The sequence below is a fragment of the Podarcis melisellensis genome (assembly GCF_964234715.1).
Source record: "Podarcis melisellensis genome assembly, chromosome: 7".
NCBI classification, from domain to species: domain Eukaryota; kingdom Metazoa; phylum Chordata; class Lepidosauria; order Squamata; family Lacertidae; genus Podarcis; species Podarcis melisellensis.
In genome coordinates this window covers 87401965-87426968 of record NC_138539.1, presented here as the reverse complement: position 1 = coordinate 87426968, position 25004 = coordinate 87401965, and the positions used below count along the sequence as shown (strand labels likewise).

Here is a 25004-nt window from a genome sequence, read left to right as displayed (position 1 = left end):
GTTGCATATATCATGGAAGGAGGAACAGCTGTAATTTTAGGGATTTTCTCTAGTGCCCAGATTAACCCCCCCCCCCCGAGAAGAACTATACTAGTGCTCATTGCAGTGTCCGAATCAGCTTAATGGGCAGATTCATATGTTAGAAGAATATTCAGATACTTATAAGTATTGCATTGTTAACGTCATACCTGATAGTAATCAATATGCAGTCTTTGATGTGGCTGACCAGATTTTGAGTCAACTTGAGTCAAGATTGGTTAATGGTTAAACTTCATTATTTTTTTAATGGAATTGCTATTTCAAAGGAGATATATGTATCAACATTACTGGCTTCTAAACTAATAATAAGCATGTCTAGCATTTCAGTAATAGAGGAAAGATGACAAAGAAAGTAGGCTTGCTGATGACTTGAACTGGGAGGGACTGAAAATTTTCTTTTATTTTTTTAAATCTGTCATATGCTCTTGAGGATGGGAGAGGATTGCCTACAGCACCTTGTGAGAATTGGGCAAGTGGTGGTGGGAATGTTGCAGAGGAAATGAGATGTAAGAGTATCTGGTGATAGAAAAGCAATGCTGGAGTGTTCATGCATGCAATTTGAATGTAATGTTCATGTTGTGAATTGCCCTGAGACCTGCAGGTATAGAGCAGTATACAAATTTAATTTAATAATAATAACAACAGGCACTTAATATTTGGTACAAAAAGGAGATGCAACACTGTCTTCAGTGTAGATATCTTCTTGTCATATATAAGCAACTATTCTCTTTTATGGAGGAGAAGATGGTGAAATATTTTCCACAGCTACTGTGGGAAGTAGTAGGAAAATACCAAAGCCCTATAACTTTGAATTTTGTGTTAAGCACCCTTGCTCTTAAATACTCATTTATACTTTATTTCATTGATTCACTGGATTTATGCTAATTTTCACATTGAGCTTTCAATTCAGGTTACTATGATTCTGTTGTTGAATTTCTTAACCATTGTTGGGAAAGGCCACAACATTTTGAGTGCATATTTGAATGTTTATTTTTTGTTGAATTTCCCCATTTAGGACAGTACTAAATATAAATCTAGGTTTGTTTCATTTGTTTTTTAAAAATGGGAAAACTTCACCAGAATCCCCCAGTGGAAGGAGAATTACCGTATTTTTCGCTCTATAAGACGCACGAGACCACAAGACGCACCTAGTTTTTGGAGAAGGAAAACAAGAAAAAAAATATTCTGAATCCCAGAAACCAGAACAGCAAGAGGGATCGCTGCGCAGCAAAAGCAGCGATCCCTCTTGCTGTTCTGGCTTCTGGGATAGCTGCGCAGCCTGCATTCGCTCCATAAGATGCACACACATTTCCCCTTACTTTTTAGGAGGGAAAAAGTGAGTCTTATAGAGCAAAAAATACGGTAAATTTTGCCATCATAGTCGTAAAAGAAATAAAGGTAGTAGGTGGCTTACATGAGGTAAAATGCTCAGCTATTTAATCACTTAAGGACTACTACCGTCTTCCCTAAAATATATGTATGTTCCCTTGTATTCAACCAGATCTTAGTTTGTGTACACTTGGATTTCAAAATCTAAAGTGTGAAAGTCTAAGAGCCAAACATGTATGTTCCCTGTGTTCTGAGAACTTCTTGCAACAAAAACCTTGTGTAACATTCCCCTCATAGTTTTTTTTTTTTTTTTTTTTTTGTGGGGGAGGAACTTGTAGTAAGTCAAAGGTGTAAATTTCAAATTTCTGTGTAAATTGTAAATTCTTTAGAGGCAGTAACCGTACCACTAGTTTGTTACCTGTAAACTGCCACTGGCTGTGATGGGACTATAAATGCAAGTACTGTCTTTTTCTACCTAGTGCCTTCTTGTAATGTAAGCTGACACTACCATATTTACTCGAATCTAACACTCACCTTTTTTGGCCAAATTACAGTGTGAAAATTAAGGTGCACATTAGATTTGATGGCACGTTTACATTTGGCAGCAAATACTTTGCTTGGTTTCAAGGTTCTGAAAATTGAGGTGCGCATTATATTTGATGGCACATTAGACTCGAGTAAATACGGTATGTCACTTCAGTTGGTCCATAAAGATTTGGATATTGTCTCTGTTGACATTGACCTTGGGTGCATTACATACTTACATTTCAATAGTTAAAGCACCCATTTTAAGTTGTCCACGAGAAATGAAAACATAGAAGGATCATAGAACTGTAGAGTTGGAAAGTACCCTGAGGATCATCTAGTCCAGCTGGAATCTAGTCCAATCTTTTATTCCAATCATTTATGCTTCAGCATTTTTCTGGGCAGATTTGAGTGAACTTAACTTCTGTAGGTATATAATGGCTAACAGTGATTTGTGAAAGCACAACTCAGGGTTGCTTTTAGTGTTTTATGTCTTAAAAAATTAACTCTTTTTAATGTATGTGGTATGGTGTCTTCTGTGACTGAGTGTGAACTGATTTGGGAACTTGGAAGTTGAAAGCATCAATTTCAGGGATGTCACATAAATTTCAGAAACAAGTTCTAAGATTCCCTGGTGTATTTAAATTATGAAGTTATATTCAAGTTCAGAGATGAGATGTCACTCATATGTCTATACAGTTCCCTCCCCCTGATTTTTACAGGGATTGCCTTCCTGGCCCTGAGCACATCAGCGGAGTGCACAGAAGCCAACCCTCTTGCGCTCCATTCTGGCCTATTCCAAAAGCAGTCAGTTGCGCATCGGTTGAACGCATGCAAAATGATCGCCACCTGTACAGTGTTGTCAGCCAATATTGACAACTTTGAACAATTATCTGGTGAAAGTTTTATATAGTAAATTGGAAAACTCTCAGAAGCTCTTGTTTTACACGCTGCTCCTTTTTTTGTACTACTTTGTTCCACTGCTGGAATTTGTGTAGTACATGGGTGAGGAACCTGTGCCCCCCCCCCGAGGTGGTCAGAATCCACTTCCCAGCAGCCTCAGCAAATATGACTACTGGTCAGGGATGAAGAGAGTTGGAAGTTCAGCAACCTCTGGAGGGAGACAAGTCGTCCATCCCTGGTGTAGAAAGTTGTTGCAAGTTAGGTGGGAAATAGTAGCAAGCTTTGTGCACAATTCTTTACTCAAGTTCTATAGTGTAAGCTACTGCTTTTAATACCACTCTCATCAGCCTAAGTTCAGTTGACCTCAAGGTTTAATGTGAAACCAAAACAAGTGTCCTCCCTACTTGAATGGCACTTAAAGAAAAAATGGTCATGGTATACATTGTGTACAGTCAGGTTTACTCGCAATCCTCAATCCATTTGAATACCCTTTTGAGTATTTAAATTTCATTCAATGTAAAGAAGACTGCATTGTCAGTTGTTTTTAAAAATAACTGGTATGGAAATACTGAAATTTATTGCTTACATTTGTTCTTTTCATGTGTTCAATTCATTTGGAATGGGTTGGATCCAGACTTGACCTCATGCAAATGGAAAGGCTTATTTTTATTTGCAGAAAGGGCCAAGATCCAACAGAGGATTCATCTAGACCAGGGTTTCCCAAACTGGGATTTCCAGCTGTGGTTGGACTACAGCTCCCATTGTCCCTAGCTAGCAGGACCAGTGGTCAGGCTTGGACTAGATGGCTCTTACAGGTCCCTTCCAATATTACAATTCTATTATCTCAGCTACATTGCTTGACAGTAGCTTGCTCTTACAACAATTCACTTCTCCCAGTATGCAGCGTTCGAAATTCGCCTGGCACATTTTGCACATGGCTATCAGCCACTTGCGCCAAGTGAAGATGCCTAGGCGCCAGGAACTCAGTACCTGATCTCTCCAACCATCTGGAGGTACATGCCTGGGGATTCTTGGATCTTGACTGTGCAGATAAAATATAGCAGATAGAATTATACAGATTGTGTTGCTAGTGTATGGAAGCAGTCAGGATCCAAGAATCCCCAGGCATGCACCTCCAGGTGGTTGGAAACGTCAGGTACCATCAGAATGAATTTCAGGAACCAAAAAATTGTTTTGAAAAATAGGACTTTCAAGCCATCTGGTCCAAAAATGGCACTAGGCATTCCATTTTGGCAACTGTGACCCTTGTTAAAGGAGCCATTTGACTCCTAGCTTATATTGATTTTCTAACACTGCCAGTATGCAAGAAACTGGAAATAGTATTAACTGTGGACTAAGGCAGAGGTTTTAAAACTGTAGTCTGTGAGCTCCATTTGGGTGGCCTGTGGAAAGGCTGCAGTACAATCAAATATATCTGTACTGAGCTACACACTTAATTTTTTTGATGTGATGATAAAGGACTAAGATGCCCAGCAAGGGGTCCATGATTTGCACGGCAGCACAGAAGCACATGACATGCATCTTTTGCCGCACATGAGTCAGCTGGCTCGATGGAAATGTCAGTTGCCAACATGGCACCCAGAAATCTCCATGTAGTTACAGTTGGACTTGTTTCAGCAGCAAAATGCACCTGGCACCCAGGGAATTTCAAACACCACTCCAGAACAAGAGAATTAGGGAATCAGTGAAAATTTATTCCCCACTTTCCTCCAGCATGATGTTCTGTGTGTGAATAGTGTGGATCTAACCCAGTGTGTAATGACCATTCAGCAGATGGGAATTTTAATCTTAAATGTAATGTTTTCATAGCAGTAGTTTTCTATAAGCAGTTGACATAACAATTTTAGTACTATTTGATGGTTAAGTATTGTTTCATACATCTTATTTCCTGTAAAACAAAATAATCTGGCCTAGTTAGCTTTAAGCCACAAAATGTAAATTGTGAAAGTGTCACCTGCCTATATGTAAAAGGTTTAACAGTCTAGAAAATGTCTCATGATGGGATTCTGCAGCACTTGGATACAATCACAAATCTCAACAGCAGTCATCTCTTAGTTACTTTGGAATGCCTGTGAATATGTAGATGGGGTGATCCAGTCAATATTGTATACATTGAAAAAGCTTTTTATAAAAGTCCTTCACCAAAATTCATTGAATAAACTTAGGAGTTACAGGATAAGATTAACTAGTTACAGGGCAGGAAGATGATAAGATAAGATAAGATAAAAGATAAGATAAACTTTATTCACATTAGCCAACGGCCCTAGCAACATAAAACAAGCAATATATACAAATAAAATATATACAAATAACAGGGCAGGAAGCAGAGAATTAGGAACAACTGGACAGTTCTCACAAAGGAGAAAGTGAGGAATGGCCATTGCCAAATGATTTATATTAGGATTGGTGCTTTTTAAATTGTTCATAAATCACCTGGAGTTGAGGTGACCAAATTTTCTAATGACACCAAATTTTTCAGTGTAGTAAAAATGAAAAGGGATTGTGAAGAGCTCCAAAGTGGGTGAATAGGTATTACAGTGACAAATTCTGCAAAATTGTGCAAGTTGGAGTGAAAAATCATAACTCCTAATGGAGTCTGAGCATTCAATAGCTGATTTTGGTGGATAGCTCAATGAAAATGTTAACCTAATATGTGGCAACTGGAATCCTTTAGGGAAATGCCTTAAACTAAAACTTCTGATAGTGTAATGTCTTTATATAAATCTATGGTACAATCACACTTTGAATACTATGTGCAGTTCTGGTCATGATCAAGGAGCCAGAGCAGCTCCTGCAAGTAAAGGTTACAATACTTAAGGCTTAATTTAGAATAAAGGCAAATATAGGGAGGGGTATAATAGTGTCAAAATGTGCATGTTTCAGAAAAAAATGTGTAGAAATTTTTTTCTATAATAGTAGGATCTTGAGTTACCCAATGCAGGTTTGCAATTAATTTTCGCTGAGTTTGCTTACTTAGAATCAAAATTCACTGAAACTGGGTATCTGTGAGCCAGTTCTTTACATGTTGTATTTTATTATTGTGCGGCTTCAGGAGTGTAAGTGGAAAGTCAGATAGAACCATAGCATAGTCCATCAAGTTTGAAGGAGATTACACATGTAAAATATGATGCCTGTCTTGATTTGGGGGGATGAGGAGAGATATTTTCCTATGCCTGCTTCCAAATATTTTAAAGGGGTATGCTTCAGATCTTACATGTGTGCCCTTCACACTCTTTAGGGTGTGAGTGTGTATATATACACACCCACCCACACACCAGAGTACAAAATTTAAAGTGAAAATCTATTCTAAGTGTTTCTGGGGTTGGGGTACAATTTTGCATTTCCCTGTAAGTTCATTATTCAGTAACAAGTTTCGTAATTAATAAGACATGATTTCTCTGGGAAAGGAGCTCTTTATGCAAGTGATGTTAAATGTTATCCTTTTTTTCCAGCTGTTAATAGCAGAGTGCCTACTGGCTCCAATTCTTCACATGCTACAGAATCGCCTACACCTGAACCTTGTTCGCAAACACTCAGTGTCACTTCTCAATCTGTGCTCCCCACGTATCCTTCAGTTGACATTGATGCCCACGTGAGTAATGTAGATAAGTTACAAAGCTGTTTTTAATATAATAGTTGTTTCTGTTTATAACAGAGTAGTAATAAGGTGTGTATTTAGTAAACCTAACATATCCTTTCTACTGTTAAGACGGAGAGTAACCACGATACTGCGCTGACTCTTGCATGTGCTGGTGGTCACGAAGAGCTCGTCTCTGTATTGATAGCACGTGGTGCCAGTATAGAACACAGAGACAAGAAGGGTAAGCTACTGAAGTGCTGCTGTTTGTTGGTATTTTTTTCAGGGCTTGATATTGGACATTCCATTACTTTTCATAACTTTCTAGCTCATAGAAGAAAAACTGCTTTGAAACAGTTTTGGGGGGAATTTAATGTTTGTTATATGGAACTTTGAGCATTAACTGTGAATGGAGGATATGTTTTTTTTAGCAGAGGCTTCTTGTTAGCTTTTTGTCCCCCACCACAAGTGCTTTATCACAAACTCAAACACTGACTGTTCAGTGATTTCCATTGCCAATATTTATTGTGAATTATTGGTTTTAATACACAACTTTTCTTTCTACCTCTTTGCCTCTTTTGAAAATGGCAACTAATATAATAATCTCTATTAGGATTTACACCGCTAATTTTAGCTGCAACTGCTGGACATGTTGGTGTTGTAGAGATCCTTCTAGACAAGGGTGGAGATATAGAAGCACAATCTGAACGTACTAAGGACACTCCACTTTCATTAGCATGCTCTGGTGGACGCCAAGAGGTAAATGTTATAATATATCATATTCCTTAGTCTTAAGTTAGGAGAAGAGAGCATGAATGTAGCAGCCTGATATGTCCCCTTGCTCCCTGAAACATTTTTTTTTTTTGTATATTTTAGTTTATAAGTATATATATTGTATTGAACATGTTTAATTTTTTAATTTGTGGATTGCCAGTAGTAGAAATTTGTTTCCTACAAACATTCTTTAAAATGGCTCTTGATAGATTTGATTTTGTCAGTCTGGCAAACAAGATTCTTCAAAATCTTCTCTGGTGTGAAAAAGGCATCCAAGTTGGACTGTCCATACTCCCCATACTGCTCAGGATGGGCAGGTATCATGTAACCTGTAACTGTAAAAGGTAAAGGACTCCTGGGTCGAATTTGTCTATGGAGTGTGGTGCTCATCTTCACTTTCAAGCCAAGGGAGCTGGTATTTGTCCACAGACAGCTTTTCGGGGTCATGTGCCCAGCATGACTAAATCACTTCTGGCGCACGGAACACCTTGACAAGTTCCAGAGTGCATGGAAATGCCATTTACCTGACGCCGTGGTACCTCTTTATCTACTCATGCTAGTATGCTTTCGAACTGCTAGGTTGGCAGGAGCGTGAGCTCACCCTGTCGCACGGATTTGAACTGTCGACCTTATGATTGGCAAGCCCAAGAGGCTCAGTGGTTTAGACCACAGCACCAACCACATCCCACCTGTAACTGTATACCAGATCTGAGTCCAAGAGAAATTTTACTCTTCAGCCAGCTTTGCCCAGGAACAGAGCTGAATCTTCCATGTCCTTTCTCTCACTTCTGCAACACCTTTTGTGACTTCAGTAGCTTCTACACCTTCACCAGCTTTACCTTTTTCAGTTCTTGTTACTAGTACCTTTTTGTTGCTTTCTCCAAGATCCATTTGAAAAGGAAAAAGAAAACTATGGCACTCTGTAAGAAGGAAAATTTCCTCCATGCATTCAGACTAAAAAGGACATGTTGGGATCTGCAGGGGAAAAAGAATCAGTACTTTGCTGCTTTCAAGCCTCACAATGCAATCTAGAGCCTTTGACAAACGTTACATTTCCATTGATCACACACTTGCCACGATTTTGAAATTCTTGAAGTCCTAGAAGCCTGTTGCAGGAATGAAAGAGAGGGAAGCTAGAATAGAGGGCTCTGTTCCTGGTCAAGGCAGGAAAGTGGAGAAGAGTCTGGAGCCACACAATTTCAGGTCAGTACTCTGTGTCCTGGGCAGTACAACAAGACAGCCCATTCTGGATGCCTCTACATCAAACCAGAAAGAGCCTTCATGGTAAGCGACCTGTTCTGTGGATTTTTTGTATATAGAGCAGGGTTTCCCAAACTTTGGTCTCCAGCTGTTGACTACAACTCCCATCATCCCTAGCTAGCAAACCAGTCATCAGAGATGGTGGGAATTGTAGTCCCAAAACATCTGGAGACCCAACTTTGGGAAACCTTGATATAGACTATAGGATTCTCAGTACCATTAAAAACGTACAAACTAGTGAAACTAATTTTGAGGAGTGCTCTGCTGCCATAATCTCTCTATACGCTAATGACAATTGGCAACTGGTTCTTTGTATAGCCATTGAGGAAAAGAAAGGATTAAAAGAGAACCTTGGTTCCCTGACTTGCCATTTTGTATTCTAGCTATTTATAGATTTAACAGTTTGGCTGTTTGCGAATTCCACCCAGTGCCAGAGTGGTGTTATCCTCTGATCCTGCTAATATTGTACCTTTCAGGTTGTTGACTTACTGCTGGCACGAGGAGCAAATAAAGAACACAGGAATGTGTCTGATTATACACCTCTTAGTCTTGCCGCATCTGGGGGATATGTTAATATTATTAAGATCCTACTTAATGCTGGAGCGGAAATTAATTCAAGGTAACAGGCTGTGTTTATTGGACTCTGTGGCATGCTGCATTTGCCACTTCTGGTTCTACCTTGGGAGGAGGAATAAAGGGGATGTCTAAGTCAACTTATCTATTTTGATCCTATTCAGTTGTATTAAACGATCATAATACGGGCTCCTCATAACTAATGTGCAATTTATTGATGTCTATTTTTTATATATTGAAAGCTCACATACTTTGTTAGTAGATTTCCCCCCTCAAATTCCTGCTAGTGTTTTTAGCATGTAAAATGGTGGTATCAACTGAGACCAGTCTGCTTTAGTCTGCTCTGGTCTGCTTTTGTCAGTTAGGTTTGTCTTCCATTTTTCTGCAAACCTGTGTCTATTCTTCCAGGGGCGGGGGGGGGGGGGACTTGTTTTCTGTACATTTGTCCAGGTTCTTTTGTTCTGGTGGTTGTATTAATTATCTCTTCCCTCTAGGACTGGGAGTAAGCTAGGCATTTCTCCTCTGATGTTGGCGGCTATGAATGGCCATGTTCCTGCAGTGAAGCTGTTGCTTGATATGGGCTCTGATATAAATGCTCAGATTGAGACCAATCGGAATACAGCGCTCACTTTGGCCTGTTTCCAGGGCAGAGCAGAGGTGGTCAGCCTGCTTTTGGACAGAAAAGCCAATGTTGAACATAGGGCAAAGGTGAGCCTGCAGATAGCTTTCTTCTCAAATAGACTTGTGGTAAAAAGGGTTTTGGCAATAGACTTAGTTTAAAGCTTCCGGTTTTAACTATTTCAGTAATTTGAAATAATGCCAACTTATCTTGTCCATCACTGAGTATTGGAAGGCTTTATTGCTTTTATTTTAGTAAATGTACCATTATTCATGATACCACATCATGGCTGACATTGCCTCAAATGCTACACCTGATGGTAAGATACCTTACTGGTTATCATACTGGTTTTCACATAGTGGGTTGTACCTATCCAAGCTAAGGTGGATTGCAGCCTAAAATGCACCACACCACTTATTTTGATATTAAATTAGAGTGAAGACAAAATTGAAGCAGATATGAAACTTACGTACTTTTGTGTGGAATAGGGAATTTTGGCAGCTGTTTTTTTCTTGCTGTTGTATAATAGATTGTAACTGTAAAGTAGAGAGGCACTCACTGTTCCAATAGCCTCTTTTTTTGCTGGTGGTCCTAGAGAGAAAAGGCAAAAGATGAACAGTGAAAAAATTGAGTGGCTCCTATATTGGAGGTGGGTGTTAAAGATGAATTCTGGATCTTAAAAGGATTAAGGGTACCTGTTTACAGTAGGAGTGAGGAACCTCTGGCCTATAGACCAGAAGCAACCTGGGGCCTCCTCATCTGCCCCGCCAGCCTCTTTTTCCAGAGTCTGCCTACTCCATGTCCCAGTTTCTCCGGCCAAGCAACAAGAGAGTGGTGGTGGAAGAGATTACGAGCTGTCCAAAGAGTAAAAGATTATTATTTTCCCATGAGCAGTTTGCTGCAGTGTGTGTAGGATATATTGGGTGGTTGTGGCTTTATTCTTCACACAAAGGAATGCAGCTTTCAAATCGAAAAAAGTTCCTCATTGATCGTTCCTCACTGCCTGTCAATAAGGGGAGAGAAAAGAGGAAAGGGATGGGGATTCTCTGCAATTCGAGGGCCACATTCCCATTTGGACAACCTGACAGAAGGTGCATGCCAGTAGTGGCGAACTCCACTTCTCTTCCCTTATTGACTAAAAGTGCAGAAACCTTGAGGTAAATTGAAGATTAAAGAAATAGATTAGCTTTGACTCAGTTTAGTTCCTGAACTATAGCCCTGTGGGAGCCTCTGCAGGAGGAGTCGTGCAGGTGTATTGGAGAGAAGCAGGAAACAAAAGCCCAAACACTAGCCAAAGAAAATGCAAACTGCAAAGTCTTGAATATTGTGGTGAGCAGATTAATATTAACATTCTGAATATCATGCTAGTAAATAAGTGATGAGGTACTTTTGTTCAAATTGTTCAAGTGTGCAGTGTTCAAGGCAGCAAAATTCTGTACTAAAGCAAAGCATTGTATTTTGATGTGACATCCATTAAAGTGAACATTTATGCTGTACAGATGCTTCTACTGACCTGAACATAATAGTCCCAAGACCTTACAGCTTTTTTTTGACTTGTGAATCCATTGTGTGTGACTCTAGCTACCCTGAGTCATGTTGATAGGTCTTGCATGCATTGGGATCCTTACATAGTGAAAGAGGTTGGCAACTGTTTCTAGATTATGTTTAGAACTGCTTTATATAGACTCTATTTCAAACATTCTTTTAAACAGACTGGGCTCACCCCTCTGATGGAAGCTGCTTCTGGAGGTTATGCTGAAGTTGGAAGAGTTCTTCTTGATAAAGGAGCAGATGTCAATGCTCCTCCTGTGCCTTCCTCAAGAGATACTGCTTTAACAATTGCAGCAGATAAAGGCCACTACAAGTTTTGTGAGCTCCTGATTAATCGGTATGTCATTTTTTTTACATGAATAACTATAACGACCAGAGTACCCACATACAAAAGTAGGTACCAGCAGACTCAGAAGAACCTGGTGGTTTTGGCAGCACTATATAAAAAAGCCACAGGGAGGAGCAAAAACTGAAATAGTTCCTTAGAAATTCAATGGCATAGAACGTTGAGACTGGCAGCATTCACACATCATAGTAAACCATAGTTAATGGTTTACCATGTGACTGCAGAAGGCTCCTGCTTCAATCCTTCCCTCTAACTAGTGGAACTTAGCATTGTAATATACTAAAGTTCTGCTCCTAACAAAGCACAAAGTTAAGCCAGGCTTACCAGTCATGATTTGTTTGAATGAAACAAACTACCTGGTGTTGGACATAATGCTAAACCTGGTTTGTTGCTCCTGCTAGCTAGAGGGTCTGTGTGAAAATGTTGCAATCATGATGTTTGGAGTAAACCATTGACTATGGCTTACTAAAGGGGTGAAGAAGCTGTGACCCTCCAGATGTTAAATTCTGCAATTCCCATCATCTCTGGCCATTGGTCATTCTGACTGTGGTTGGTGGGAGTTTAGTCCAACGACATTTGGATGTGTGCAGGTTCCCATTCCTGCATCTACTGTAATCTACAAACTGGGCTATTTAAGTGAAGGGGGAATTGCCAACTGGGTGGGAGGGGGAACAGAGTGGAGCAACTGGGAAGGATTGTAGGAGAGAGACAGATGTTAAGAGGTGCAGAGAACCATCTCAAATGAAGTTCATTCTCCATATTGCAGATTGACAGGGCTTGTGATGGAGAGAATATAGCAGCCCTGCAGTGTATTTAACACGCTTTACTGGTTGGACTCAACCAGAGTCCAAACCCTGCACTGTTATCCATTGCATTTACCCCCACATTGCAAGCTGGGTTCAGAAAGTAGCATCCAACAACCCTGCAGTATAATTCACTGTTGATATTGCCAATCAGGGGTGGTCACTATTCTAAAACTGCCCCTTTAGACTTTCCTTTGGGCCACGTCAAGCACTGAGTTGCATTTACAAAGACCATTGCTCTATTGATTTTCATGTAGACTGTAACAAAAAAAAATGTAACTAAAAATATGTATTTTACACATTAAGTCAGACCAGAAACTCCTCTTTGATGCTCACTTTTGTGTTTTCCACTTCCTCAGCCACAAGTTCACATGATATATGCACCCATGATAACACTGCAGCACTTAGTTGTGAGACCCCCACTTGTATGATAGTAAAGTCAATTCATTCCCATGCATAAGAAGGAAGTATCAGCATGCTTGGCAATGTTTGCAGAAATAAAAAATAAAAACTTACAGAGAAAAAAGCCACTTTGCATGTTCCAATTGACATAGTGCTAACATGTTAGGGAAAGGATGGGATGATTGGAAACTCAGACCTTAAAATTTTGTTGCAGACCCCCTTTTTGGAATTCTAAATTTCAGTTTAGTCTTTATAGCACATACCTCAAGATCATGGATGACATTCTGAAGTTCTTAGCAGCTTCCATATAACCAGTGTTTGTGAAGTGAAATGTAGTTTCAATTTCTGCCTGGATTTTTTTGCCAGCTTGAATTTAATTCTGATTCCTTTCAGGGGGGCACATATTGATGTTCGCAACAAGAAAGGGAACACACCGCTCTGGCTTGCAGCTAATGGTGGCCACCTTGATGTAGTTCAGCTGCTTGTGCAGGCAGGAGCTGATGTGGATGGTGCAGATAACAGAAAAATTACTCCCCTTATGTCTGCATTTCGTAAAGTAAGTTCATTGATGTTTCACAAAATTTAAATCTGAAAAAGTCAACTTGATGGTTTTTCCTATCTTTTATCTTAGAATGAATGAAATTTCCTCTTTTTCCGTTTTCCTGTTGCTGTTTGCCTTATGACGACCTTCCCCAACCTAGTGCCCGCTGTGTGTTTCTGACAGCTGCCCCCAGCCATTATGATTGATGGAGGGCAGTGGTTCAAAACATTTGGAGGGCACCAGGTTGAGAAAGCTTGCATTAGGAATTGATGTGAACTGTAAAGTTTGTAGTTTACATTTGAAGAAGCAATTTCGCCTGCCTAAAACAATGTTTATGTCCGCTGATTCCCAGGATATAATTGCTACCTAGTTGTACTTATTCACTTTCTCCATATTAATTGTGGAACTGCCTCAAATGGTCATGATCCTGACACAGAGCAGGACATACCCTCAACATGTTTTGGTCTTCAGGTGGGGAATGGTCATGGTCAGACCACTTCCTGGTGAAGTTTGTTATTGTAACTGCTATTCATGCCTGCAAGAGTGGAGGGACCAGTTCAGATTGTCTGCTCTGAGGGTGATGGACTCTAATGGCTCTGGAGGATTTCCCAGTGGAAAAAGTAGGTGATTTTGTTGAGGTTCTTGTTTTGCTGTGGAGCAGTGAGACAAGAAGGGCTGCTGACATGATCATTCCCAAGCTGCTCTTCAGTGCTGTGGAGATCACATTGCTCGCTCATATTCCCAAGAGCTGCAGTTGATGAGATGGAAAGTGATGAAATCTTGCTTTCAAACTGGCTAAACACTCGTTAGGAGACATAATCCTATGTCTGCATCCATTGCTCCCTCAAGGAGTCAGCTAGCTGGTCCAGAGACTTGTTACCCTGGATTCGAGAGCAGATCCATGAAATCATATCTGCAAGTAGTTTGCAATACCCTTTAAAGGCAAAGTCTTCATCTTGACTTGGATGCTACTATCCAATCATGATGTCCAGTGCTACACCTGGATCATTTTCAGTTGATGTTGCCTGATGATGTAGCCAGGATACTTAAAGCAATGCCTTTGACCATATGCACTCTAGATTGTGGCTGGTCAAAGCTAGCTCAAATTTGGAGTGACTACATGGGTCTAGGATGTTATCACTGCATGATGGGGTGGTCCCAGCTGCTCTTAAAGAGGGGGGTAGTGCAATTACTCCTTTAAAAACCTATCCTGGACCCACTACTGGTCAGCCATCAACGTCCCTTTTGCAGGGAAGGTGGTGGAGCAACTTCCAAGTGTCCTGGATGTCACTGATTATCTGAATCCACTTCAGTCTGGTTTTAGGCCTGATTAGGGGACTGAATCAGCCCTGGCGGATGACCTTTATTGAGAGGGACAGGCAGATTGTGATCCCTTTACTCTTAGTTTCCCAGAGGCCTTTTATACCGTTGATCCTGGTATCCTCCTAGATCAGCTGTGTGGCCTGGTTATCTGAGATACTGGGCTGGATTCAGCTAATGGTCCTGCTACTGGAAGCCTATGCAAGGACTTACACTAGGGCAAAGGGGCTGTCCTGCCTCCTGCTCTCCGCCCCCCCCCCCAATGACTCAGGTGGAACTCAGGAGAACCCCCACCAAAAAAAAAAACCCCACCCAAAAACCACGTAGGAGGAGAAGAGTGATTGTTCTGTTGAGGAAGGAGAAATGCTTGCACTGACAGAACATTTGTAACAGTGCAACATCAAATTCCTTCTTTACAAAGGTTCCATTTCTAGCTGTGTGGTAAAGTCCTGAGAGTAACATTGGGGCACTGCTCTTCAATCTTCTGGCAGCTGTGCTGTGGGGCTCCACGGGGGCACCATTTTGTCCTCCACTATTTAACATCTGAATATGGAAGATGCCATTAGGAGTTTTGGAGAATGGTGCTAGCACTACACTGCTTTTTTCCTCTATAACATCTGAATCGGGAGAGGCTGTTGAAGCCCTGGACCATTGCTTTTAATGCAGTGGTGGTCTGGATGAGGACAAATAAACAGCATTTGAATTCTGGAAAGACAGAGGCATTATAGGTAGGTGGTTTCAGTGTCCAGAGGATAGGACAGTTGCCTTTTTTAGACAGGGTTGCACTTCCTCCAAAGGAGGAAACACGTAGCTTGGGGATTATTCCCGGGTAAATCTTTATCATTCCAGACCCAAGTGACCTCTGTGGCTGGCATGCCTTTTACCAGCTTTGTTGGGTATGTCTGCTACCACTATATCTGGATCAGAATAATTTTGGCCACTGTAGTACATGCATTGTTAATCTTGACATTTGATTGCTGCAATGTGTTCCATGTGGAGCTGCCCTTGGTCTGGAAGCTAAAATTAGATGGGGGTAGATGACTGGCAGCATGTGACCTCTGATAGATAGTTAGATCGATAGATAGATAGATAGATAGATAGATAGATAGATAGATAGATAGATATCATATATCATATCATATCATATCATATATGCGCACTGGCTGCCTGTATGCTCCCTGGCCAAGTTCAAGATTAAACAAAGCCCTGAACAGCTTGGGTCCAGGATACCTTGAGGAATCCTGATCCTTGAGCCTGATCACTGAAATCATCTAGAGAAGTGCTGTTGGTTGTTCTTCATGTTCAGAAGCCCAGCTGGCCTCAATCAGAAGTCGGGTATTTAGTGTTGCTGGTTCTGTGCTGGAAACACTTGCTTTTGATTTTCTGTTGAAGACCTTGTTATGCTGACAGGCCTATGCAGTTGTTTAAAGTTTTAATGATTATTTTGTACTGTTTTTAATGGTGTTTTATATTTTAGTGTATACATATTGGTGTGTACCATTCTGATAGGAAATGATAAATGAATAAAACCTTGGTGCTGCTCTTTTTTTTTCAGGGTCACGTAAGAGTAGTGCAGTTTTTGGTAAAAGAAGTTAACCAGTTTCCTTCAGACATTGAATGCATGAGGTACATAGCAACAATAACTGACAAGGTGAGTGCCAGAAAGGCTCCCAATGTGTTCTTAAATGATGTGGTGCACCACCTGCAACTTAACAATGATAAAAATCAACAGTGGCGGTTTTTCCCCAGCAGTAGCTCCCATATTTATTTTTAATAATGCATAGATAAATTCAACAGATATTGATGCTACTGAGCATGAAGCCAAATCTAATCAATATTGATAGTGTTCTTGAAAACCAAATATATACAGAAGTTGAACATAGCCTACTTTGGCTATTTTAGAGGAAAGGTGGACTATAAAAAATGGAAACAATTATGTCTTGGTTCTGTGATATGTTTATGAATGAAACTGAGTGTTAGACCACTTGGATCTATTAACTTGCAAGCAAAGTTGCTATCTGACAATGAACAGCTAGGCGTCCTCACCCCAAATTCTTGAGTGAGGGCATTTTCTCCATTGTAGGTGTGGTGTGTTGGTGGGGAGGGGATAGTCTCTGTTCACCACTTAAAACAAACAGACAAAAAAACAGATTGCAAGACTTTTATAGTTGAAGATCACAGCTCCCAAATAATTTAGGGGAAAGGTCTGAAAGAAAAAAAGTTCACAAAATGAGGTCAGACTAAAGGGAGGATTTTAGGCACTTGTTACATCCCTCTCACAAGATCCTGTATAGTCGAACCACATTATACTATACAAGTATATTAGCAATGCATGTTTCATATGTAGGTAGAACAGCATTGTTCATGTACCAAATATTGAAAGTGCTTATTTTAAAAAAAAAACTTTATTCAAATAGAGATTATATCCAAAAAGCACATCCTTGATGGAAGTTGCGTGGACTGTGCACAACAAATTGGAAATAAATGTATGTAGGTTGGACAAAAATGAGGTTCAGAGAGAGGGGGCGAGGCTGTTGAAAACTGTTGTATTTTCACAGGCCTGCATTGGAAATGTACAAGGGAGGCATTGCATCTATTATCCAACACACCTGCCTTCCACCAATACCCAATAGCTGAATTTCAACAAGCACTGGATTTTTTTACAAAAATATTGTGTTCAGTTTTACCGCATATGTCTTAACTACCATTATACAGAGATAGATACTCAGCTGCTATTGTGAAGGGCTGTACTTCACAATATGTTAGACTTTGTGAATGGGCATGGCTGAATGCTTCTGCCACTGGAAAAAAGACCTACCAAAATGTTAGCAAGAAGGCTAGGAGTGAATGCTTCTCTAAGATGCTAGATTTGCCCTAGTAGAAATATGTATGGGGAAACATTCGGTAGGAGGGAATAAATCTTGTCTGAAGTAGTAAAGGCTTTTCTGGTCTGTACCATATCCAACATCTGCAAATCTGGATATGCCTAAGGAAATTGATCACCTTTACTTCCATTGGTAGTTATGGTTTTGCACCTGTTATCAAGGGCAGCATAAGAAATGCTTTCTAGATTTGGAATGCCATGCTACAGTTGTATTCTAAAAGTAGGCAGGTGGACAACTGGCCAGCACAAGGCCTGCCAGTTGAAACAATAAACTCTTATAGTATTAAACTTGCAGCTTCAGTATAAATTCTGCTCTTTTTGCATTGAAAGATCAGTTAGCACACGTATGGCAAACAAATTGATAATTGCTTTAAAATCTGTATTTTCAGAAAACTGTAGATCAGCCAAACAGTAATAAAAAATCACTAGTTTTAATTCATTACCTACAGACATATTCTCTGGTACTGCATTTGTATATGCCAGTGAAGTAGTTCCTGGTGTCTAGCAACTTGCTGAACCTATCTTTCCTTTTCACAAACTTTCTACTGTATAGGATTTGCTGAAGAAATGTCACCAGTGTGTTGAAACAATTGTGAAGGCAAAGGACCAGCAAGCAGCTGAAGCAAATAAGAACGCAAGCATCCTGCTAAAAGAGCTAGATTTGGAAAAGGTAAGATGATACAGTACATCACCTTGCTTAAATACTGTTACATAAATCAAGTGAAATCCTCTCTCAGACTTATTCATGCACCTGCGTGGGATAAATGCAGCAGAGGATTAATCTGAGTCTGCTTTGGATTTTAATTTTCTGGAATAAGCCACCATCACTCCTTCACTCAGGCTAGCAAGACTTCTAAATCAAATGGGTATAGATCTAACAGTTGAAAATCTTAACCATCCCCATGAGCCACATTCTTAATATTCGGTTGGAAGCCGTCCAGAGTGGCTTGGGAAACCCAACCTATTATTATTATTATTATTATTATTATTATTATTATTATTATTATTATTATTATTTATTTTATTTATTTTATTTATTTTATTTGCGTGGGGGGATCATTCTTTATGGAGGTTTCTTGAGCCAAAAAGAAGACACTGGAGAATTTAGAATTCTTTATATAATGCATTTGCTGTAGTTATCAATGTAGATATGTTTATATTCTATATTGGTGTGTAATCAGGTATATTGTAATTTATTTTTCCACAGTCCAGAGAAGAGAGTAGAAAGCAGGCTCTTGCAGCAAAAAGAGAGAAGAGGAAGGAGAAGAGGAAGAAGAAGAAAGAAGAGCAAAAACGAAAACAGGAAGAAGATGAGGAGCACAAACCTAAGGAAACACTAGAGCTGCAAGAAGATGAAGATGAAGATGAGAATGATGATGATGGTGAGGAATTCATCACTCCTTCAACTTAGTTTTCTAAACTTGTATTTTTGGGATTTACAACTCTTCTAAAGCACAGAGTGAAAGTAATTTTTACATGTGTTTTGGTAATAATTGGTCACTTCATTTTAGTAAGGAAATCCAAGTCATGTGTGAGGGACTCCGTTAGCAGTGTACATCGTTTATATTCCTGTCTTATTTATAAAACTAGTAGAGTTGTATTTAGAATGACTCTGTAGAGAAGAAAAGGCATAGTCCAGAAAATACATCTTGAAAAAGGTGGGTTTTAAAACCCATTTAAAAATGCACACTTTCTGTGCTTCTGTGTGTAGGAGTGTAAGAGGCTGGGGGCTGCCACAGAAAAGGCCTCGTTTCTCATGCCTGGCAACCAAATTGACATCATAGGAAGGTACACAAACAGGGCCTCAGAGACTTATCTCAGTGCCCAGGCAAGTTTGTATGATTGCTTCAGATAATTCTGTCTCAAACCATATAGGGCTTTCAAGGTTATTATCCTTCAGATAATTCTGTCTCAAACCATATAGGGCTTTCAAGGTTAAGGCAAGCACTTTGAATTGCATCCAGAAACGCACCTATAACCAGTGCATTTGGTACAGAATTGGTGTCATGTCCTCCAGTTCCCTTGCCCCTACCAGCATCCTAGCAGTGGAAACCTGCACCAGTTGGAGTTTCCAGACCGTCTTCAAAGGCAGCCACACAAAGAATCCATTATGGTAATGTCTTGGATGTAATTTGTGCATGGATTACTGAGGCAAGGTCTGGTCTCTCTAGATAGGGCCATAGCTGCTGTATCAGCCTAAACTGGTAAAAGGTATTCCTAGCATAATCCCAGGATGCAAACCAGAGTGCTTCCCCATTCAGGACTGTTAAATCATTCCATCCATGGAGAGCACCTCCGTCTTGTCTGGATTAAGCCTCAGCATGTTCACCCTCATGTATGCCAGAATCGTTTTCAGACACCTGTTCAGATGTTCCCCAGCTTCAGGAAGATGCAGGCAGTGCTATTTTTCTAGAAAAAGAGGTGCCCTAACTTGCCCTGGAAAGCTTCCATTGTTCTCTTATAATGGCACCGAGTTCCGGCTGAAAAAAAGACCTGGCTGTAGGTTAGAGCTAGGTGTTGTCTGTATATTGGTGACACCAAAGTCCAACTCTCCATGTTAAACAGCGTGTGGTCAGAATAATACCTTGAAGCACCCCACAAATCAAGGGTGAGAACTTGAAGGCCCCCAGCACCACCTTGGACTGATCCTTTAGGACGCTCTGGAGCCAACCTACTACAGTGCCTCCCATGCCCCACCTAACAAGACAGCCCCAAAGGATAATCTTTATCTTTCCTCTTCTGCCACAACCCAGTCAAACTGTAGATTTAAACTCTGCTTTGGGAAAGGATCTGTGTGTCTTACATAATGGATACTGTAGGCACTGTGTCTATTACCCTTGGCCATCCAACAATCACCTGCTCTCTCTCAAGTATCCCTTCCTGTTTCTTCTTCACACCTGGGTTCTAACCCCCCCCCCCCATAATTCTGATGACTGGAACTGACTTTAGCACCACTTATTCCTATGGCACTGGGTAAAGTAACTCCTGGTTACAGCCCCTTCTGAATGGCTCATCTCATCTCTACCGTAACCATGTGGGAAGAAGTTCTGCAGCAACTCTGGGGTAATGCAAAAATGGGACTCAAGTTGTACTGTCACTTTTTTTACTCCCTTGTTAGTAACTCGGCCAAAGCTACCTCTTCCCTAAAGCTTTTGAAATCACCTTCGAATCTCATCCCCCTGAAATGAAGCTTTGCATGTTAATATTGTCCAATTTCAGACCATCTGAGTTCTTGCTACCCTGTAAAGTACCTTATGCATTGATGCTATATAGTTCTATATGATCCATACAGAAGAAAATCAACAAACAGTTCCTAGAATAGCAGGTTTCAAAAGAAGTGCTTTTTTAATTCGTCAGTTGTGATTTAAACAGCTAGTAAAGCATTTAAAAAATAGATTTAAAACCAGAATGCTAAATGTCTGGTCTAACTTGCAGAAAAACTCTGCCTTTAATGTCATGGTACAAGTCACTACCATTCTGATACAGGTTTTTTTTGGGGGGGCACTGTTCCCATCATTAAGTTTTACTTTTTAAAAATATGTTTTGTTTCAGTTGATCAAGAAGTTCCTTTAGAGCCTCCAAGTGCAACCACTACAACTACTATTGGAATATCTGCAACATCAACTACTTTCACAAATGCTTTTGGAAAGAAGAGGGCCAATGTGGTAACAACTCCCAGCACAAATAGAAAGAATAAGAAGAATAAAACAAAAGACACTCCTCAAAATGTGCAGATAATTTTGCCAGACCAGCATATAACTCTAGCACAGCAAAAAGCAGATAAAAATAAAATCAACGGAGAGCCAAGAGGCGGTAGTGCTGGTGGAAATAGTGATTCTGACAACTTAGACAGCACAGATTGCAATAGTGAGAGCAGCAGCGGTGGTAAAAGCCAGGAACTAAACTTCACTATGGACACACACTCTTCAGGCGAGAGACGATATGCCTCAGTACTGCTCCCTTCTCAGGAAGACAAGACTAACACCTCAGTTTCCAAAGTGCAAACCAGGTGAGTCACAAGTTACATCTCCATTACTGAAGCTTTTAATGAGTCTTTTTCATGCTAGCTTGATGCTGAATTGTTTCTGAATGCACATGTTTTGGACTTTGGGCTTCAAGGTTGGGGGATTAGAGGCTTTAAATTACCTTATAGCTCCCCAAATTAGATGTTACTAAGGAGATGAGCTCTCCTTAGTAACCTCTAATCCATCCCTCCTGATCAAAAACAAAGCAAAGCAATTAAAAACAACAGCTGCACGTTAATCCTCCAGGACAACAGTAACAGCAAATGATAGCATCTAGTGTTGCCAGAATGTAACTTTGAAGACAGGGTTGGGCAGCAGGTTCTCTGACCTCGTGGTGAAGGTGGGTGTAACAGATGCTGCTTGCTCTGCACATGAACACCTGTGTGCTCCTCTTAGCAATTGCCATCCTCCTGCATCAAAGGTTTCCTGTTGGTGGGAGCAGTGACCATTCGCATGCAAGTGTGTTGCTTAGCCAAGGCAAGGTATGCTAATGGTTTCCAATTCCCCATAATCTAGAGCAGGGGTGGCTAACGTGATGCACAAGGCCATTTCCCCCCACTGCACCCACCTGTCCCATCCATACCTGACATGACTGCAAAGGAACTATTGGGAATATTAGGGTGCACTTTATACAGTGGTACCTCAGGTTACATACGCTTCAGGTTACAGACTCTGCTAACCCAGAAATAGTGCTTCAGGTTAAGAACTTTGCTTCAGGATGAGAACAGAAATCGTGCTCCAGCGGCAGCAGGAGGCCCCATTAGCTAAAGTGGTGCTTCAGGTTAAGAACAGTTTCAGGTTAAGAACGGACCTCCAGAATGAACTAAGTATTTAACCAGTGGTACCACGGTATTGTCCCTGTGCAAGCAAGGCTTGCATTCGGAACCTTTTAAAATTTAGTACCGAATGCAAGGCCCACTGGAATTTACTGCTTGATAAGGAACAGTGGGAAGATCCCTTTAATGCTCCTGGTCATTCCTTTGCAGTTGTGGGTTTGCCTGCCCCCACAGTTGATGTCATGTGTGGGCAAGTGGGTGTGGTTAGAGGGAAACAGCCTTGTGGGCCTAATTAAGACCCTTTAAAAATTTCCCGTGCTTGTTTTAGAGAGATCCTGTGAATACATTTTGGCTACAGACCTACGCTTCATGATTAGCTAGTTCCGTCTTATTTAAAAGATTCATACCTTACATTTTTTATAAATAGTACAAGGTACCTAAGAACATCACTATTAAAATAACAAAACATCAAGTTTTTACAAGATCTAAGCAGAGGGGCTGGGGAAACCCAGCCAGATGGGCGGGGTATAAATTGTTGTTGTTATATAGCATAAAAAGATAAAACAAATATTTAAAAGAAACAACAGAAGATGAAACAATTACAACTGACATACCTAAGTAGCTCAAAATCAGCCAGCTACTAAAACCAGATGTTATAGTCCAAAGTCAAGTTTTCTTTTTTAAAAATCTTTGGCATTCACTATCGTTTCAAGTGGCAGAAGCATGACAAACTTGTCTCAGAGGTGAGCACCAGGGCCTTGGTACAGCTATGGAGAAGGTCCTTTTCATGGTCACAGCCAGATGGATTTCAGTTATAGTTGCAATATATACCAGTTTTGGTCTGCCCAGGCACACACTAGTTCTGGCTCTGCATCATTCAAACCTTCTAAGACTAAATCTAGATACTTCTGGTGTAAAAGATCTGCTCTTTGACTATAGTGCTTATGGCCTATGGGGTGAATTCCACATTTTTCTGTTCAGTTCTCTTTTCAGCCACCATTTTATCATTAGGGAGAATATCTTCCAAGTGCAATCTTCAGAATTTTCTAATTGGGTCTCTTCACATACCATGTAACATGAACTGGCCCAATACCAAGTACCAGATGGTTTTTGAGTACAGTCTAGTCACAGCCTTTGCATGGTGCTCCATATGTATTGTTCTACCTGGCTTCAGTTGTCAACTTAAGCTGAGTGGACACTTCAGATATGGGCTATCCTTATCCTTGTTCATATGACGATACCTGCATCCAGTATCTCAATAACTAGCTTACCAATCTCCTATGTTTGTGCCCCCACAAAAAACCACAAAGCTGAGGTTGCTTACCTGAAATTGATGTTTCCCACATAGCTGTCTGTGCATCCACACAGTTGGTCTTCCTTGTTGCAGGTAGCTGTATAACTATGATACTTAAGTGCCAAGCAGGAAGTTGTGGTACATTTACACTACACTTGGGCAGATCGTTCGTGCCCAAAGTTAGTTTTAAATTCAAAAAGTTCTGAACAATGCTCTGCACAGGTTCATAACCTTTAAGCGTATCTGCATAATTACCACTCATAAGAACACTAGATTCAGGTAAGCAGGCTGTTCAACAGTCCCCCATCCCCTTTGCACATAATTAATGCAACTGTTGCCGCAAAATAATTTATGCTGCCATTAAGTGTTATCAAAAGTTATTAATCTTTTATCAAAATAAGTGCCCCCCTACATAGTCATTAGTGCTGATCTGGTGATAGAGCTTCCTGTATTAGGAACAAATGTTCTGTGCTCACCTGAACTCATCTGGAAATAGGATTATGCTGCCTGAGCACTTGGAGGACTCTGTTGATAACAATTTGTATCATTGACTTACATGGAATTCAGTAATTGGAATTGAGATTTTGATCGTTTGGTGGCAGGCAATCTATAATCAAACTTATCTTTGTTTTTAGACTTGAAGGTGAAGCTAATCCAAACTCCTTAACAACAAGTTATAAATCTGTGTCCCTGCCTCTGACGTCTCCGAACATAAAGTTGAATCTGACTAGTCCAAAAAGAGGGCAAAAAAGAGAAGAAGGCTGGAAAGAAGTAGTGAGAAGGTAAGTTGTTTTCATGCAGTTTCATGAATGGCATCTGACCAGTTTGAACATGATTGGTAATTTGGTCAGTTTTGAATTGGGGGTGAAGGTGTGACAGTATACGAATGGTAGTGGATACACGTGTCAGATTTTTTAAAAAAGCACTTGGCATTTGCTAACTTTAACATACATTATAAGTCTTAAATGCTGTGGAGTTGAGGAGCGAACATTAGGGTCACATGCTCTCTCCTATCACACAAACTTAAGTGTTAAGTAGCATCACATAAGCAGCGCCTACTCATGGATCCTAGTTCACAGTGAAGGTTCTGCACATGGAGGCGGGGAGTTGAGCCTGAGGTTTGTGTATGCACCCCATTAAGCTGAGATGCTGGGTGTCTGGGAAGCAGACTGTCAATTCTCTTGTAAGAGCCCTGTTGTTGTTGTTGTTGTTGTTAAGTTAGTAAGGCTTGAGGATGCAGACAAGGTGCTTGGATTAGTCAGGGCGACCACTTATGCTCTGGACCCTCGTGGCTGATAAAAAACTAGCAGTGAGGAGACAGCTGGCTGGGCCAGGCAGGTGATTCATGCAGCCTTACAAGAGGGGTTGGTCCCTGCCTGCTTGAAGGTGACAGTGGTAAAACTACTCCCGTTCTTGGGCAAGGTTGTAGAGTGGATGTTCAT

The 25004-nt window shown here is 40.5% G+C and overlaps 1 protein-coding gene across 10 annotated transcripts in view; it reads left to right on the top strand.

Annotated features, from left to right (window-relative positions):
• Nucleotides 1-25004, top strand: part of LOC309373475 (ankyrin repeat and KH domain-containing protein 1-like) — an 86978-nt gene that overhangs the window by 48592 nt on the left and 13382 nt on the right. For all 10 annotated transcript variants that reach the window (XM_081917685.1, XM_081917681.1, XM_081917684.1 and 7 more), the window contains 12 exons: nt 6270-6409; nt 6527-6638; nt 7008-7153; nt 8905-9047; nt 9496-9709; nt 11333-11508; nt 13116-13278; nt 16139-16234; nt 18021-18137; nt 18675-18849; nt 21020-21476; nt 24198-24344. In XM_081917685.1, coding sequence (XP_081773811.1) covers nt 6270-6409; nt 6527-6638; nt 7008-7153; nt 8905-9047; nt 9496-9709; nt 11333-11508; nt 13116-13278; nt 16139-16234; nt 18021-18137; nt 18675-18849; nt 21020-21476; nt 24198-24344 — 2086 coding nt within the window. The remainder of the gene's footprint in view (nt 1-6269; nt 6410-6526; nt 6639-7007; nt 7154-8904; nt 9048-9495; nt 9710-11332; nt 11509-13115; nt 13279-16138; nt 16235-18020; nt 18138-18674; nt 18850-21019; nt 21477-24197; nt 24345-25004) is intronic.